The 18327-nt window shown below is 38.6% G+C and overlaps 2 protein-coding genes across 2 annotated transcripts; both read left to right on the top strand.

Moving 5' to 3' along the window:
• The first annotated feature begins 535 nt into the window (after positions 1–535).
• On the top strand, positions 536–6900 carry LOC122967291 (growth hormone secretagogue receptor type 1-like). Its single transcript, XM_044331850.1, has 5 exons — positions 536–832; positions 1377–1552; positions 2863–3691; positions 5675–5764; positions 6515–6900. Exons 1-5 carry the CDS (start codon positions 697–699, stop codon positions 6712–6714), a joined length of 1431 nt encoding a protein of 476 aa, XP_044187785.1. The 5' UTR covers positions 536–696; the 3' UTR covers positions 6715–6900.
• A 4989-nt stretch (positions 6901–11889) lies between these two features.
• Positions 11890–16350, top strand: LOC122967595. Its single transcript, XM_044332313.1, has 6 exons — positions 11890–12051; positions 12238–12412; positions 12920–13114; positions 13777–13911; positions 14310–14465; positions 15463–16350. Exons 1-6 carry the CDS (start codon positions 11993–11995, stop codon positions 15703–15705), a joined length of 963 nt encoding a protein of 320 aa, XP_044188248.1. The 5' UTR covers positions 11890–11992; the 3' UTR covers positions 15706–16350.
• The last annotated feature ends 1977 nt before the right edge of the window (positions 16351–18327 follow it).

Below are 18327 nucleotides of genomic sequence, written 5' to 3'. Positions count from 1 at the left end.
TCTTATTTTACCTTTAGTTAAAGTGCCCGTTTTTCTTTGTGCATGAGTGCATGAGTGTATTTTTGCGTCTGTAAACAATAATGTACAGGTCTGGGTACAGATTGCTTTTGTGGTTGGAGATGATAATGATAAGGATGACATTTTCATTGGTTAATGATGATGATGGCTTTTGTGATGGAAAACAAGAACCAAATTAGTTACCTGGAAAGGTTTGAAACCACTGAATAATTGACTTGAAATGTATTGTACTCTAGTATTCATGCATTCATATGCACACAGCAGTTTTCTTAATGTCAATACAGGGGTTGAATAACAGTAATATGGTGAACAAATATTAACAATAGTGTGAAGTGTTAAATTAAAAGAGTTTAACTTGCATCAGTAGTGACAATTTTGCTGTTTCAATGTACACATCCTTTTTGCACATGTGCCTGCACGTGCCTTTATTCATATATATATAAAGTCTATATTGCATGCATTTGTGTGTGGCATTTTCTTGTAATGTGTTTTTTTCTTTTGTTCTGTCTAGGAAACCCTTCTCCACCCTCACCATCCTCTGTGGTGTAGCTGTGATTGAACGGTATAGAAAATCCATCAGTGTGCGTCACCTCTGTGCCCTGTAACCTGGGGGACACACACCTCTCACCTGCTGCTTTCTCCACTGTAACTTTCTTTCCAACCTCACCCTGTGTCATCATGGATCTAATGGAGTTGGGAGACATGGGCAGTGGTTGTGAAGATGAAAACTGTGGCATAGCATCAAGCCTCCCGGAGAACTGCTTAAACAACGAGTGCCAGTGGGAGGAACCTATGTTTGGATTCATTGAGTTGGGTGGGTAAAAACTCATAGAAAAAAAAGTATTAATGCATGATCGTGTTGTATAAATGGAAATTAAATGGAAATGTTAAGCTGCATCAGCCAAGATTTTTGCAATTAAAATAAAATAAACAATAACAAAGGGAGCTGTGGTGTCTGGACAGTACAATTCAAAACTCACCATCAGATCTTTCTCCTCTTTACTTTGGTCTTAAAGGAATAGGTCCACATTTTGGGAAACACTTATTTCGTTTCTTGCCTAGAATTAGATGATAAGATAAATACCACTCTCATATCTGTACATAAATATGAAGCTAACACCAGGTCAATTTTTTCAAGTAACTCTCAGCAAAAAAGCAATGCCAATTTCCCAAAATGTGAAAATATTCCTTTAGCTGTGCTAGTATTTATGAGCTCATGGTGCAGTATTATTGATATCTGTGAATGAACCTTCAAAACTTGTTATTCTTCGTTTTCCTATCTTGGCTGACAATGTGTACAGTTCTCACATACATGCAAAGTGGTTCTGAAACAACATATCAATGCTGTCATTTTCTAGTGTGTGTGACTGTCATTTACATTCCACTGATGCTCCTTGGTCTTCTGGGAAATATACTAACAATTCTGGTGGTTTGGCTCCGTCCACACATGAGAGGCTCTACCTACCTCTACCTGAGCAGCATGGCTGTTAGTGATCTGTTGATACTCCTGCTGCTGCCTCTGGATCTGTATAAGGTACACCTTTTCTTAATGCACGCATGTTGTTGCGGTATACAATATGATTTGACCCTCATACTGTATATCTGATGTTTTGCTCTGCCTCAAGGTGCATTTACAGAATAGGGGGGCATGATGCATTTGCTTCTGTTGAGAATAGCGGTGTGCTTCAATAGTAGTTTAAACAAGCCCTCGCAACCTTTCCCTCAGGGGGATCCCTGCTGCCAAATTAAGTTTTGTTCTATTATACTCACTAGTCATGTCATACCCAGTGTTCTTATGTCCTTCTTCTTTCATTTCCTCTGCACAGTGGCATGGAAAATACATGATATTTAAGTGTGAGTAAATACATTGATAACACTTTATAATACAGGTCATGTTTTACAGTGTCAATTTGTTGTACGAATCAGAAACTAATAAAATACTCTATGGTTTCTTCTGGTACTTAAATGTAGGTGCAGTGGAAGGAAACAAGATCATGGGGAGGGAATAAGAAATGGGTATTTTAGAGGAATGGAGAAAGCATATTTGTAAATATAGTACTGGAAAATAAAACAGATGTTTGAGAAAAAAGGTGATAATAACACTGATATTTAGCAGAATCTATGTAATTATCACACATTATCACAATATGCTAGCAAAACTGTGGGGGTACAGTAAGGTGACAAAATGGGTATTGGGAAAATCTCTCGAAACTCAGATGGAGGCATTATTGAAGAACATACTTCACTTCACTTTAATTTAATGGCCACTTGACCAGAGTTGGTGGAATTTGTTTTCAGTACATCATGGAAAAGAACCTTCAGTACACAGTGTCAACAGCACACATAGACAGACATAACATATAACACAATAAACAATGATCACAGTATATGATATATAGATGCTTAGCTTACATACTTAGACAAGCAAGACAGAGGTTATAGATTTATGGTTTATTGTTATTTTCAAACACTTCCTTTCTCTTTTAATGTTACAAGAGAAAAGGCTTTTAGGATGAGGATTAACCAATATGTTTGACGAACGTAACGCTATCTCAGATAATGAATTTGGCTTGGGCTGAGTGAGTGTAAACTTCCCCAAATTCAATAAAGAGTAGGACAGAGCTGCTAGCGTTAGCCTAAACTCTCCATACAGTGGATGTGCTATCATGAACTGGGTTTTTTTTCTATTGTAATCTGTAACTCAACAAAACTGTTGTCAACTGATGAGGTGTATGTTACTACAGAAAGCTAGTTGATAACATGCTCAGCAAGCTCAGCAACGTTTACAGCTTACATTTGACTGAGACTGAGGTAAAATAATTGTCCTGTCTCTGTCCCTGCTAGCTCTGGAGGCCCAGACCCTGGCCCTTAGGAGACCTTGCCTGTAAGCTGACCATGTTCCTCTCAGAGTGCTGCACCTTCTGTACCATCCTCCATATCACCTTCCTCTCCCTGGAGAGGTACCTGGCGGTCTGCTGGCCAATCATGGCCAAGACGCAAGTGACGCGGCGCAGAACCAGGACTCTTATTGGCTGCCTTTGGCTGGGTGCAGCTGTCAGTGCAGCACCGGTGTTGGTCATGGTTGGAGTGGAGGAAGTTGGGGGAGAGGAGCGAGCGATCAGCGGATGGAGGGAGGATGGAAGGTGGACAGGTGGGGAAGGAGAACAGGGAGGATTTATAACAGGTGGAGGGGAAAGCAGAAGTGAACACATGGCCTTGATGGATAGAGGATTAGAGGGAATGAAGTGGGAGGAAAGTGAGACAAAGGGATGGGGTGAAAGACTTGGGGAGTTAAAATGGGTTGGAGATAAAGAGGAAAGAAAATTGGGAATAGGAGAGATAGATGAGAGGAAACAAAGAGATGGAGGAGAAATGAAAGATGAAAAACAAGAAGAAAGAGAGGGAAAGATGGAAGTTCATAGAGAGCAGCAAAATACAATGAAAGAAGACGAGGGAGGAGGAAGGGAAGAGACTGACATGAGGGAGTGTCGCTGCACACACTATGCTGTCTCCTCCGGCCTGTTGTCGGCCATGATGATTCTCTCCAACTTGTACTTCTTGATACCACTCTGCGTCCTGGGACTAGTCTACAGCCTGATTGGAAGGACACTGTGGCTCCGTCCGCAGAGCAGCCGTAGAGACCAGAGTCACCGACACACTGTCAAAATGCTGGGTGAGGAAACACACTTGCAAACACACACTCAGGTATTTGCTTTATTATAAAGAACAAGAACATACAGTGAAACAGTCAGAAAACATGAAATGATAAAATATTACTACTTGCATCATGTAACAGCAGTAATATACAATTTAATGTTGTGGCGTGATGGAGAAGAGAGAAAGAAAAATAATAGATAAGCCCTGTATATATCTATTATAGAAAATATTGAACCTGCAGTGCAGAACTTTCATTTCCCCCTTCTGGCAGTGAGAGTTATTACACAAACACTGTCAACGCATGCTTATGATGTATGCCTGCAGCCTGCTGCAGCCTACTCTGTCACAACTGTTGCTCTCTTCCTTTCTCTTCCTATCTCTTTTTTGGCTTCATGCACCACTGAGCAACTTTCGTAGTAATGAATGGAGCCCCGCCTCCGACGCTATATCCAGTTCTCATAATACATCCATGGTTGCTGCCCCCTTTAGCTCTGGCAAACCAATCATTGCTGGTTGACTTAAAACTTATCAATACTGGTGCGCCAGTGTGGGAAAGTCGCCACAGACACCAGATTTAAAAACTCTGGTATACTGCGAAACACAGAGAGATTTACCTTGAGGTGATAGGCTTAATCAGCATTTTGTGAACTGGTTTGGCAAGGGCTTGAATGTAATGGACATTCATTTATATGTAAAAGTCCCATACTCCAGATTTAAATTTTATAATATTAAAACAAATACCTCGTCTTTTTTTTTTTTTTTTTTTTTTTTTTTTTTTACAGAACAGAAGATAACTGTCCACAACTTTTGTAACATTTTTCAAGATTGGCTCTCTGCTGAGGCATCTGATCTTACAAATTAAGAATTTTCCTTATATCTTGTATCTCATTTGTTTAATCCATACAAAACCTAAGTGTAAAAATGTCATGTTGTGATTTTACAGGGGGTTATGTGTGTAAGGTATAAAGTGTTAATTAGTCAGCTTTAGGAGTGCTAGTAGGTGGATTTAGTTGCCACCTACCACCTAGTTTAGCTTCAATTTACCCAGAGTGGTATCAATCTTCTCATTTAACTCTTGGCAAGACAGAGAATAAATGTTTTTCCTAAAAGTTCCTTTTATACTATAGCCTGGCTCTGTCAGAAGGAAACAAATCTGTCTACTAGAAACTCTAAACCTCACAAACAATACAAAAACTGAAGTGTAAAAGCGACATGTGGTTTTGGAGATTATGTGCCAGACTTTTTCTTGGCTGGGCACAGTAACATTCTGGAGTCAGAGCAAAACAAATGAGATATAACATGTTAATTTTTTAACTTTAGTGGTGCTGGTAAGGGGATTTTGTTACCTTTGGACAGAGTTAACTGTTTCCCATTTTTTCCAATTATTGTGCTAAGCCTTGGGAAGAATTCTTCTTGGAAAGAAAGGAAAAAAGTATATCTCCTAAAATGTCAAACTATGCCTTTCCAAATCTTTGTAGAATTTCTCATTATATGGACAGCTAATATGCGCTTTGTAGTATGGCTACAACTAATGATTATTTTCAGTACTGATTAATCTGTTGATTATTTTCTTGATTAATCAATTACTTTTTTGGTCTTTAAAATGTAATATGGTAAAAAATATTGACCTAGGTGATGTCCTCAAATGTTTTGTTTTGTCCTTAACAGTCCACAACCCAAAGATATTCAGTTTACTGTCACAAAAGACCAAATAAACCAGACAATATTAACATTTTTTTTCTTTAAAAATGACTCAAAACAATTGGTCAATTATCAAAATAGTTGGCTATTAATTGATTAGTTGACAACTAATCAATTAATCGATGCAGCTGTATTTTGTAAGCTCACTATAGTCCTTTCCAACATCAGGGCAGTGCTTGGAGGCTACTTAATCACAGCATCTGTGCTTAATAGTGGAAGAAACTTCTTTCATCACCTTCAGGTATCAATGATTCTAATGTCCTCCTCCTGTACCTCTCTGTCTCTTCATCTCCTTCAGGAGTGATTGTCTTGGCGTTTGTCCTCTGCTGGCTGCCCTTCCATGTCGGTCGGACAATATTCTCTCTTTCTCTGGGCACTGGTACTGACAGACAGGAAACATACATGGAAACAAACTCACATGAAGACATTAACATGCTCTCTGATGTCAGCATACAGATGTCAGAGAAAGATATTAACATACACAATGTTAATAAACCCATTAGCCACTCAGACAAGCACCCCAAGACCCCGTCCATGACTGGAAAGATGACAGCAGACGCTCACACCGAGAGAGATGAAATATTCTGTGACATCTGTGTAAAGACCAAATTCAGCACACACACTAACGTAGATACACACTTGGCAGACACAGAAACTGAAACACACACTGATGATATAAGCACAGACAAACATTTATATTCTCATGTTATATCACACACCAGAGGGCAACATATAGACACAAGCACACAAACTCTGGATCTGAACACTGAAACAGATACAGATACAACTACACACACTGAAACACACAATGATCCAACACGTATTAATACACAATTATCCACATTTAATGAGAAAAGAAACACAAACAGTAAAATACATACCAGCACACAGACAAGTACACAAAATGACACAAACAAAAATGCACATATTAGTTTCCATACTGACACAAGCGCTAGTACACACACCAACAGACTGAGCTGTGCAGACTCATACATTTGCATAAACTCACAGAATAACAACACACATAATCACACACCTACCACTGCAGACATAAGCACATACGATGTGACACCCACAGGCCTATACAATGACACACACTTCAACAATACATACACACACGGTGACACACACTTGTATTTTTTGTACTATCTGTCTCAGTATTTTAACCTGGTGTCCTCTGTCCTCTTCTACCTAAGTGCTGCTGTCAATCCTTTACTGTACAACCTGATGTCTGCCAGATATAGACACGCTGTACACAGCCTCATACACACACACTCTCAAACACAGTCTCACCGCCTGCGCACACTCACGGCACAGCACTCCACGACCACTTTGTAAGGGCAAATACTGTATGCACGGAGATGGGCGCACACACTGCATTCAAACTTGACTGCAAACAATTATAAACAGGAAATGCCATGACATGTATGCACAGACATGCAAAAAAGGGGAAACAATCAAGAACAGTTTATGCCTTAATATCTTTTAATAAAACAATGTCTTGGTAATGTATAGTGGTCATTACTGACTACAAAAGCCATGACCATATAAATTGCAGCCCACTGTCATATCTAATTAAAGGCCCTGAACACCCGCACAGGTTTTTTCAATTACTCTGGCTAATTAGACCTATGCTGGGAATTACATGATGTGACTAATTAGCTAATAACAATGATAACTGTGTACATTGTCTTGCCGGATGTCATTCTGGGATAGATGTCAATCAAGCACCATCTGTGCACTTATTGACGCTAGCCTATGCAGCCCGCCCATTTGCTTTGTCTCTTAACTTTTGTGGGCTGTAATAAATACCAGTAAAAAGTCTAGGTACTGATCGGTTCAGTGAAAACCTGCTAGAATTCTCTCAAAGTTGGGAACACATGCCTATATATTTGAGGAGGTCATACAGTATAGCCTGACACAACCACATCCACCACAGAAATCAGGTTGAAGAGACAATCTGTGCAATCCTGTGTAAAATTACATTCCACTTTAAATAGAAAAGTTATTACCATGATCAGTTATTACCTGATCCCATTGACACGGTTACATACATTCACAACTGGAAGCTGCCCAGTACAACCACAGTCTGCCTTGGTGGCCACTGAGCAGCTGAAATATAATTTATTATTGATAATAAAATTTGGAATAATTAGCTTGTCTCATGCCATGGAACACAGGACCTAATGAGTCTCCACTGTGCAACATCTCCAATGTGTATTTTGGATGAATAAATATGACCATATTAGCATATTAGCACGCATTTTTTAATGACCACACTAAGACAACTTCTATTATGATATCATATTGTTACAAACATGAAATAAAACACAATACCAACACATTCTGACCTGCCATCATGACTATCTCTCGGCTCTGTTAGTCATGTTGCATGTTATAAAAGTGGTCAGATATTTGCTAATATATAGGTGCAGGATGATTCCAAGCAGCAGAAGTAAGTGTACACAATGCAACACATCACCACTTCTGTAGACAGGAAGTGAAAAGACAAAATTATGTAATTGGAGCACTTCTTTGGTGCTGAAACACATATGGTCAATAGACTCTATCAGGCAACATAAGTGAAAACACCTGTGTGGGTTGACTATGGGTATCTAGGAGCTTTGAAGAGTTTGATAAATAGATGCTATGTTTGCAAAAATAACTGATGTAAAGAGAAAATATTAAGAAAATATGAATAGCTCTTAGTTGTGGAGCACTGTTAGACAGTCTATTACAAGATGTGAATTAATTTGGGGCTAATAACTATATAATAAATTATATAACTATATAAATAACTGTTTTGAATTTGGTGGTAGGGCTACCCTGTTATTTATATTTGGGCCATAGACTGTGCCTCTGACGCAAAGTAGTTTAACTTTTGTTTTAGCAGTTTGAGCTAGCCAAATCAAATGAGTATTGTCTAAAGTTACAGTCTTTTTAGTATGAAATTCCTTCTTAGTGTTTCCCTCATTCTGCTGAAGCCTTGAAGCGAGGACCATTGATTTTGTCCCTCGTTTCTTACACTATAGTCACACAAGGAAGGGATCACTTTATGACCAATAAGGACAGGAAGAATCACTACAACAACCAGTGACTAATTAGCTAAATATCCACATAGTTTATATAAACATGCAGTACCATAGCAATATAGTTATTTTAGCTTAGTGAAAATCTATATGTCTCAATGTTTTAAAGTAGGGCTAACTAACTTTGATTGTGTATATTTTAAATGAGGTACTCTCCACAACCTGTACATTTATAGTGTACAGGGGAAATTTTATGTGTATGTAAGTAAGGTTTCATTATGGTAACAGTGTCATGCTAAAATTGTGTGCACACATCCTCTGATGCACACACACACACACACACACACACACACACAGAATAGGGCTATCATTTTGGGTCATGTAGTTTCATACAGGCTGATGTGTTTTGATGTAATCTGTATTACATTTCGTGTCCTGATGTGTCATATACTGATATAAATGCCTTTATTTGATTCACAGTTGAGGTTATATCACCTCTGCCACGGAGGTTATGTTTTCACCTATGTCAGTCTCTGTGACTGTCAGCAGGAAACACTTCAGAATGGATTTCCTGAAGTTTGGTGGACAGACTGGCCTCAGGCTAAGGGACAATTGATTTGATTGTGTTTGTAAACCAGGCCATTTCTGCCATGAGATGATGTCTTTTTTTAGAACTATGAATCTATAAAACTGAGACCTGATTCTCATTTCTTCATGACAGTAGGAGAAATGTGCAAAATTAAAGTTGTACTTTTGTTGGGAGATTTCTAGTCTACTCAGTTTGAATGATGGCAGAAATCAATATCATACCCTCTATATTAGTCATTATCTATCAAGTGTCTCACATATTGTTGATATGGCTCATACTATAGCTATGGCTGCTATTACTGTAAGCACTGTTGTTATAAATATAGAATCTGCTGTTTTTGCTTATTGTTGTCTTCCTTTCTCGTGTTTTGCTTGTATTTGACACATAAATGCAGTCTTATTTGTTTGAATATTATAGGCTTTGCTTGATATGTATTTATATAAAATGTTGGCTGAATTACCAAACCCTTTGCACTGCCTCATGTCTTTTGTTAAAAGTTGCTATGACTGACAGCCAGCAGACAGTATGTATTTTCGTAGTTTCACAGATGGAACAAGCGAGTGGGTTTAGTTCTTTGCTTAAAGGACAGGTTCACAATTTTTAAGTCTGTCTTAAAACAACAATCTGGTGCCCAAATGAACATTGAAATAGTTTTTTCTTGCTGTAATCATTCCTCCTGTTCATACTGAACATTAGATCCCTTCATAATGCACTTACAATGTAAGTGATGGGAGCCAAAATCCAGAGTCCTTCTCCCATGAAAAAATGTATTTTATCTGAGTTTATCTGAAGTTTATCTGAAGCTAATATGAAGCTTCAGTCGCCCAAATGAATCAAATCAAGTAGATATCTTTCAACTTTACAGTGTCCCTCTTTTTGTCACTATACTTCCACCGCAGCTCAACAAGGAAACACTGTTTGAGGAAACACAAAGAGGTAATTTTATGCTAAAAAGACTGCAAATGTGGCAGATATCCACTTGATATGACTAACTCAGACTGCTGAAGCCTCAAATAAGCTTCAGATTAACTTTTAAATGCACTTTTGCACAGACGGAGGCTTGTGGATTTTGACCCCCATCACTTACATTGATAATTGTAATATTATTATTATTATTATTAGGACATTGCATGGGGATCTTTTTAACAGCCAGTATGAACAGGAGGAATGATTACAGTGAGGAAAACCTCTTTCAGTGGTCATATGGGCACCTGACTGTTGTTTTAAGACAGACTTGAAACACTGTGAACTCGTTCTTTAAGGGTAGAATAATGGTAGATTAGACAGGGGAGAGTATACCCACCTTTTACCAGGTGGGCCTGGAGTCTAAAACCAAGTTTGCAGTCCAAAGCTCATTTATTCCTTTTGACCTTCTTGACAAGCTGATCATTTTCAATGCTCAGTGGATAAATACTTGGACCACTGGCATATTCTGTCCTGCAACCACTGGTAGCCAATCGTAAAAATTTTAGTTTGACATTTTGGGAAATACTGTATGCTTATTTGCTCTCTTGCCAAGAGTTAGATTGATACCAATCTACTGCTATCACTAGTAGCTGGTTAGGTTAAGCTTAGCCCAAATGGGGAAACAGCTAACCTGGCTTGTTATTTCTGAAGGGTAAAACTGGATCTTGTGGTTTTATGAGGGTTATGTGTCAAACTATTTGTGTGGAGACTCCAGGAATGCTCCTGGCCAGGAAATAGCCTGGAGCAAGTACCCCTGTAAAACTACAACGTTATTTTTACACAATTTTTAAAGATTTAAAAATTACACATAACATGTTGATTAGTGAGCTTTAGGGTTGCTAGTTGGTGGATATTTTTTAGCTTCCACAAAAGCCAGGCCAACTGTTTCAAGTCTTAGTAAGCTAAGTTAACCAGCATATTTACTGAATTTAGTTGTACAAAATGTAATTTCCCAAAATGTCAAAGTATTATGTTAGATATAGGCTTGTGCTCAAGTAATGGCAACATTTTAGAAACTGAAAAACTAAACTGGAAAAAAGTTGTTTTTTTAAAGCAGACAAAACTACAGGAAAAATCTGGTTAATTACAATTATTAATTGTAAGAATTTTCCATTTTTATTGTTCTGTTATTCTTCAACACCCAATGTCATGGAGCAATTTCAGTTCTGTTTTTTACAACAGTAACCCTTATTGGCTTTGACATAAGTAAGTGAGGGAAACCACTACTGGTCTATCAACATAAAGAAAACATAAAATATGTTGAGGGAAAATGTGATAAATTTGGAACTTCCTGCATCTTACTTGCATCTTACACTAGCCTAACTAACTTTTCAGTCCATTAAAGCTAATTTTAATGGACTGAATGTAATCTTTCTCTAAGCTTAATCTAAAAGCAGATCATTGTCGTTAGACCTCATATAGAGGGAGTCAGCAGTTACATTCAACCTTGGGCCAATTTTTTCATCGTTGTTCCACAGGCTTGTATTTTTCCAATATTTTATTTTCATTTTTATTAATTTGAGAATATAATTGATAGATTAAACTGTTCCTTTCAGGACTGTATCCAACAGCAAATGCCATTTTTCCCATTAATGAGTGAGGAACAACAAATTTAGAGCAACTAATATTAATACAAATTTGGTAAACATATATGAAAATTTTTCCTCTGTTTCCACTACCAAACTGCATGTGTAAAAGTGACAAAGGTTCTGACGCAAACTAACATGAAAGTTCAGCTTTCTTTAGGAACCAAATGTTTTTGCTGGAGGGCCAGCTTTGGCCCACATGTTACTATTTGCCTACCACTGGTGTACTGCATGTGTAGGGGCATCTCTGTATTTGATCAGTTTGTTTGCCATGTTTGTGTGTGTATTCACCCTGCATGTGTCTAGACTTTGTACCCACTGACAGAAACTTGAACACACTGTTGATTTCCTGCTGAATTGCCAGTAACAGCAACTCTACTTTCCTGTTTATTCATTTTCACACCACTTTCTGTGCAGTTATCTTCAGTCACTCTGGATACTGAGAAATGGGAACAAACTGCAGTGCTTCTCCAAAGACCATAGACTGTCTGTACAACATTGCCAGGTATGCAAAGAGGCAGCAATTTGACTTTTTCCTTGTGTCTTTAAAATACAGAGCAGCTTGAAAAAAAGATGTAGCTAAAATTGCTCAGTGGTCAACAGTAAGGCTGGTTGTGAGGCAGCTGAGTGATAAAATAAGTTCTGAAAATTCGGCCACATCAGTCCAACCCAGATTTCTGTGACTCTCCAGCCATGCAGGCCTGGTTCCTGATGCCTCCCTGGATGCCTCCCTGGCCTCTCTGCTATCCCTGAACTCATCCTCGGTGCTGGAGCAGCAGTACTCCACCCTGCAGAGCGGCATGACTCGACAGCAGAGGATTGCCTTCAACCAAGACCTCAACACCTTGTTCGGAGGAAACACCACGGTCAGAGAACGCATCATACTGCTGTGTGGTTTAGTTTGGTACACTCTGCATCCATCACCTGTCACTATTCAGGACATTGAAGGTGATCTTGGGAGACATAAATATAAGTTATACAGAGTTTTCTCTATTATTATTTTGCCAAAAAGTACTTGAGATGTTATTGGCGACAAAGGGGTTAAAGAGGCAACAAAAAGATACAATTACCCACTATGACAGATTTACAGGTTAGTTTACATTTGTGTACATTTACATTTTGGCATTTTTTTCTGAGTTATGTGCAAAAAGCTGAGTGCATGTCCACATGTGGTTCACCGTTAAATGAAAAGATCACATATTCAGAACTGTTTGATAAACATGTTAATGGAAATGTAGGGTGCGAGTTCCGGAGGCATTAACTGTATTCTAACGAATGGACAACATATAAATGTGGAAAATACAACTTTGTCTAAAAGGTTTGGATAACCTCTAAACGATTATGTACAATTGTTTTTCTGTGTGTGTTTATAGGTGAGTTATGGGGGTGTGGGCGTTGTTGCCCTGGCCCTCTCTATTCTATTTGAGATGCTAGCCCATCACCAGACCACTGGCTTGGGCTCAAGGAGCCCTGAGGCCCGCTCCCAACCTCCAGATCCCATACACAGGATATTTGGGGCTGATGCAGGATCAGACATCAGCTCCATTGCCAGTGAATTCCTCAAACAGGTGGCTGGATTCTGCAAGCAGTGCAGTAACCATAATGATAATAATTGCATTATTCAAGCCCACACATAAGTATGAATTATGAAATTTAAAATAGATCACTCACTTTTCTTTGCTCAAGCTTTTTCACATATTTTCAGTTTCAGCTAAATTTTACATGCAACATGTATAGACTTCATACAGTATATCAGAGATATTCAATGCATATTTTGAGATTGAGCCTTAAATTTGACTGGTCACTTTTCAGTGCCACAGCCAGGCCAACCCTATAAGTTAACAAGTATACATTAAATTCAAAAATGATCGACTACACTTGTTATGATGTAACGTCCACAAAGCCATATTTTCTAAAAGAACACATATTGTCAAACTAGTATCACCATCAAAACAAAGTGCAATATGAGATTTTATGTATTTTAGACATCATTTCCGTTCTAGGATCAGTAAATTGTCAGTTAAGCACACAAACAGGCAAATATTTTATATTTATATTTTAAAATGCTTCCAAAGCCGTGGAAATGTTGAACTATTCCAAAATGATGGATCAAGTTAGGCCTGGGCCTCATCAATGTCCACTTGCTGCTATATTTATCAATCTGACAATATTTTGTGATGAACTCGTGAATGAAGACATGATTCAATCTAACAATCATCTAACATGGCAGGTTCCTGGCACAGCCAATGACCAGGACAAGATGGTAGCACTGCTGGAGAGCTACGAGAGAAGGCTCCGGACCGAGCTGATGGATTTCTATGCGAGGATGGTGTCGCTGGAGAGGATCACACTCAGCTCTGCTGGGGTCAGCCTCATAGTTGAAACAAAACAACTATAGAATTACAAATAATATTAACAATGGTGCTTGTCTGTGTGTTATTACTGCTTCTTTCACAACTACTATTAATGCTATTACCTCTGGTATCACTGCTAACCATATCTGGCTGTGTGTCATTTGCTACACTGTATCCAATAAATCATAAATAGTGCTTTTGGCCAATTAACCCTGCGATAATTCATCAATCCATCTAGATTTAAGAAGTGAGACAATCTTTGCTTTAACCTTGGGTTTGCCGATCCTGAATCTTCTGTATGGCTGGCTCAAATTTGTCCAAACAAAATGTAGTAATCCCTGGGTTAAAGCTTAAAAACAGGGTTAGAGTGAAGGTGTGTAAAGCCATTCTTGTTTCCTTTTGTGTGCAGGTGAAGCAATGGATCAATGGAGCTGCTCTCCACATTCACACCTTTCTCCATTGGAATCGCTTGACCAACCCCTCAGCCGGAGAGCGCTTAAGTCTGGACTACCTGCATCGGGTTGACCCTCTGCTCAAGGCTTACAAAGAGTATCTGCTCAAAACGGTACTGCTCTCTACTTTTATGACACCATTCTAAATTATTTATAAATAGGGGAAAGTGAAAGAATCTGTTATCCAGATCACTGTGTAGAGATTTACTACCCACTGAACTAATAATAATGTTTATTCATATAGCACCTTTCAAGAGCAGACGTCAAAAAGTGCTTCACAATAAAAACAAACAACAAGCAAATAAAAAAAGCAAATAAGAGACAGAGCAACAAACATTAAATGCAGACATCCAGCTAAAAACATAAGGCAAAAACAGAAATAAACAAAACAAATTAAACAAAAACAAGTCTAAACAAATGGGTCTTGAGTTGCTTTTTAAAGGTGTCCACAGTGTCTGCAGAACTGAAATCCAATAGGGCAGAGTTCAGAAGTTTAGGACCTACAACCTCAAAAGCATGGTCTCATTTTGTCTTGAGCCTTGAGCAAGGGACAACCAGTAAGTCCTGATCTGAGGACCCCAGATTTGATCTGCCTCTTATTCACCCATTCAAAAACACCAATTCTGGCAGAGCTACCATGCAAGTCTCTGTCCTAACCATTGGAAGCAATTCATTGACTTGCTTAAGGACACCAGGCCATGAAGAGCCAGGGATTAAACGGTCAACCTCGCCATAGTATTAAATTAATTACCATTAACTTCATACACTTCCAGTGACCATTATATGATGACTGTAAACTTGGGCATTATGAAACCCATTGGTGGACAACTTTTAATCACCCATACAGTTCAACACCCTCCAAAATTTCAACAAATTTGAATCAGCACCTCTCTAAAACATTTTCAACAAAAACTAAATGTTAAAGCGTCATTATAGCTCATCAACCTAATAAACTGACAGCCAAGTGTATACTGTCTGTTTACTTAAGCTTTATTTTAAGGTCTGCAGAATAATCTGATACTGATTTTAAAGCAGCAGAATTTTGCATTTCTGATCATGGAAACATATAAAACATAAGCATTAGTCCACAATTCCTCCCTCTGTCACCAGGTTAAAGTGTTGCCAGCCTTGAGCCCTGGCCCTAGTGGGTTGCTGATAGTGGAGCCTCTGAAAAATGTAAGCCATGAGGTTCGCCATCGAATCTGTGAGCGTAGGGCTATCCAGCGAGCTCTGGTGGAGAATTTCCTGTCAGCCCAGAACCTGCAGAGGGGGAAGGAGTTCTTCCAGAGCTCCCACAAGCACCATGAAGCTCTGATGGCACAGCAAGGACACTTTCTGCTGAGCATGGCTTGAGAACAATTAAGACTGACAAGCTATGATTGATGATCTATCCAGCACAGATAAACCCCATCAACTGTAACTAGGTACTGCAGGCCTGTCAAGCATTGAATGTCTTCACATGCTGACATGTTGCGCATGGGGCTGTAATATGAGCAATACTCTGAATATGAAGAGTTTGGATGATGATTTTTTTTAACCTCTCCAAAACCAAAAATACAAGAGAAAGAAATTGATTTCACTGTATGTTTGTCTGCTCTAACATAAGCTGTGGCAGCATGCCTGGCTAACTAGCTCATGACCGATAGTATACTTAACCCAGCATTACTTCCAAGGCAAGGGTCATACTACAAAATTTTGTGGGGTTATAGGTTATGTTAAAAAAAAAAGCTTTGTTCACACAACTAGGTCATCCACTGTGTAGTATTTCCTCATGGTGTGGAGGCCTGTTCTGGATGCTACCATATCAGAGTTTAGGCTAATGTCAGTGGTTCTGTCCTGCTTTACTGAATTTGGGGAGGTTTATAATTCAGCAACCCAAGCAAAACTTGCTGTCCAAGATATCATTACATTTGCTGAATATGTGGGTAAGTCCTCAAAGCTGGCTTTTAGGGCAAAGCCCCCCCCAAAAAACATCCATGGACATCGGATGTTTAGTGGGACGTTCTCTTGTAATGTTAAAAGTGAAACCTGCTGTTTGAAAAATACAAACAATAAAGCATAAATCCAACCTCTGTCTTGCTTGTCCAAGTATGTAAGCTAAGCAGCTAAACAGATCATGTTAGAATGAAATGATGAAATGATTTTACAAATATTCCTCATCATACTTACAAAAATAGGACTAATTAGCTCTGCAATACAAGAGCAACAATATTTCTGTAATTCGACATCTACTACATGGATCATCAACTAGTGAAGATGCTAATGTTTGTCGGGGACATGAAGTCTTTCAGCATAATATGTATGTAGTTAGCCATATAGTGCATATTTAAGACCTTTTACAGCATTCTTGTTTTAAAATGAGTCAGCTGGAAACATTAAAAAGTCAGCTGGACACAGTGTTTTTAACCAACTTGTAAAGCTAAAATTAGCCTAATTACCTACTAGCTAACAACAGGTGATAAAATCTGTTAGCAATAGTCATTTCAGCCAACAAAATCAATAGTAAGTAAGTAAGTAAGTAAGTAAGTAAGTAAGCTTTTATTTGTATAGCACTTTTTAAAACACACAGTTACAAAGTGCTTCACAGACACATGCAAAGTTGAAACAGATAGACAAACAAAATAGACAAACATGACTTAGAGAGAAATCAACCAGAATGAAATAAAGCAGGACATGGAAACAAGAAGGGAGGTCTATAGAAAGGCTTGCAGATTTAAATGGGTTTTGAGGCGTCATTTAAAACAGTCCAAGGATTCAGCCAATCTAACAGATTGTGGAAGATGACTCCAGAGTTGGGGCTAGGAATGCAAATGTGCAGTCACCTTTTGATTTGCGGTTTGTCAGGGGGATAGATAGAAGGCCAAGATTTGAGGATCGGAGAGGTTGTGAGGTGGAATGGGGCACAAGGAGCTCAGAAATGTAGCTAGGGGCGAGGTCATGGAGTGCTTTATATGTAATCAGCAGGGTCTTGTAGTTTATTCTTAATTGTAACGGAAGCCAATGGAGGGATGCAAGAACAGGGGTAATGTGGGACCTATGGCTAGTTCTGGTAAGAAGTCTAGCTGCTGTATTTTGGATTAACTGTAGACGTTTCAGAGAAGACTGACTGAGGCAGGTGTAAAGGGAGTTACAGTAGTCTAACTGGGAGAAAATGAATGTGTGGATTAATTGTTCAAGAACAGTAAGGGGCAATATAGGTCTTATTTTTGCAATATTTCTTAACTAAAGAAAACAAGATTTAGAAGCTTTTTCACATGATGGTCCAATGTCATATACTGGTCAAAGATGATACCGAGATTCTTAGCAGTGGATTTAATGTTTGGGTAAAGTGGGCCAATAAACTGAGTAGCAGCACTGGCAAAGATTTCAGGACCAATTAAAGGAACTTCAGTTTTGCCAGGGTTTAGATGGAGAAAATTTTGGGTCATCCACTGATGGGTTTCAAGACTGTTTTTTTTCGTCCACGTTCTGCTTTCCTATATTCCCCTCTTTGCTGTCTAATACTTTCATTGATCCAGGGAGTTGAAATAGTGACTGGGACAGACCTGGAAGTGAGCAGAGCAGAAAAATCAAGAGCTGATGTACAAAAATCATTAAACCAATGAACAAAATCATTAATATTAGTGAAGTGAGGAGGGCAATTGACTAAATTAGAGATGTAGCTTGAAAAAAGGACAGCTGAATGTTCATTGAAGATGCAGGAGCGGATTTTGCGTTTCTGGATTATTGGAGGAGGTAACAGGTGTACATTAAAGACAATGCATTTATGGTCAGAGGCAAAATCAATCATATTCAAGGAGTTAAGAGGCATGTCCAAAGTCAAAACTAAATCAAGAATGTGTCTGTGGTTATGAGTTGGTCTAGAGACGTGCTACACAAGGTCAAAAGAATTGCAGATGTTTAAGAAGTGTCTGGCAAATGAGTTAGATGGGTTGTCAATATGGATGTTAAAATCACCAACTATATTGTCAAAAT

The sequence above is a fragment of the Thunnus albacares genome, chromosome 17 (genome assembly GCF_914725855.1).
Source record: "Thunnus albacares chromosome 17, fThuAlb1.1, whole genome shotgun sequence".
NCBI classification, from domain to species: domain Eukaryota; kingdom Metazoa; phylum Chordata; class Actinopteri; order Scombriformes; family Scombridae; genus Thunnus; species Thunnus albacares.
This window is presented reverse-complemented; position numbering and strand designations above follow the sequence as displayed.

Excerpts from the sequence above, each read along its gene's own strand:
- LOC122967291 (XM_044331850.1), top strand. The coding sequence starts at position 697 with ATGGATCTAATGGAGTTGGGAGACATGGGCAGTGGTTGTGAAGATGAA. Across the intron at positions 3,692-5,674 it reads ACACACTGTCAAAATGCTGG|GAGTGATTGTCTTGGCGTTT; the intron begins GTGAGGAAACAC and ends CATCTCCTTCAG. Across the intron at positions 5,765-6,514 it reads TCTGGGCACTGGTACTGACA|TTTTGTACTATCTGTCTCAG; the intron begins GACAGGAAACAT and ends CACACTTGTATT.
- LOC122967595 (XM_044332313.1), top strand. The coding sequence starts at position 11,993 with ATGGGAACAAACTGCAGTGCTTCTCCAAAGACCATAGACTGTCTGTAC. Across the intron at positions 12,413-12,919 it reads TGTTCGGAGGAAACACCACG|GTGAGTTATGGGGGTGTGGG; the intron begins GTCAGAGAACGC and ends GTGTGTTTATAG. Across the intron at positions 13,912-14,309 it reads TCACACTCAGCTCTGCTGGG|GTGAAGCAATGGATCAATGG; the intron begins GTCAGCCTCATA and ends TTTTGTGTGCAG.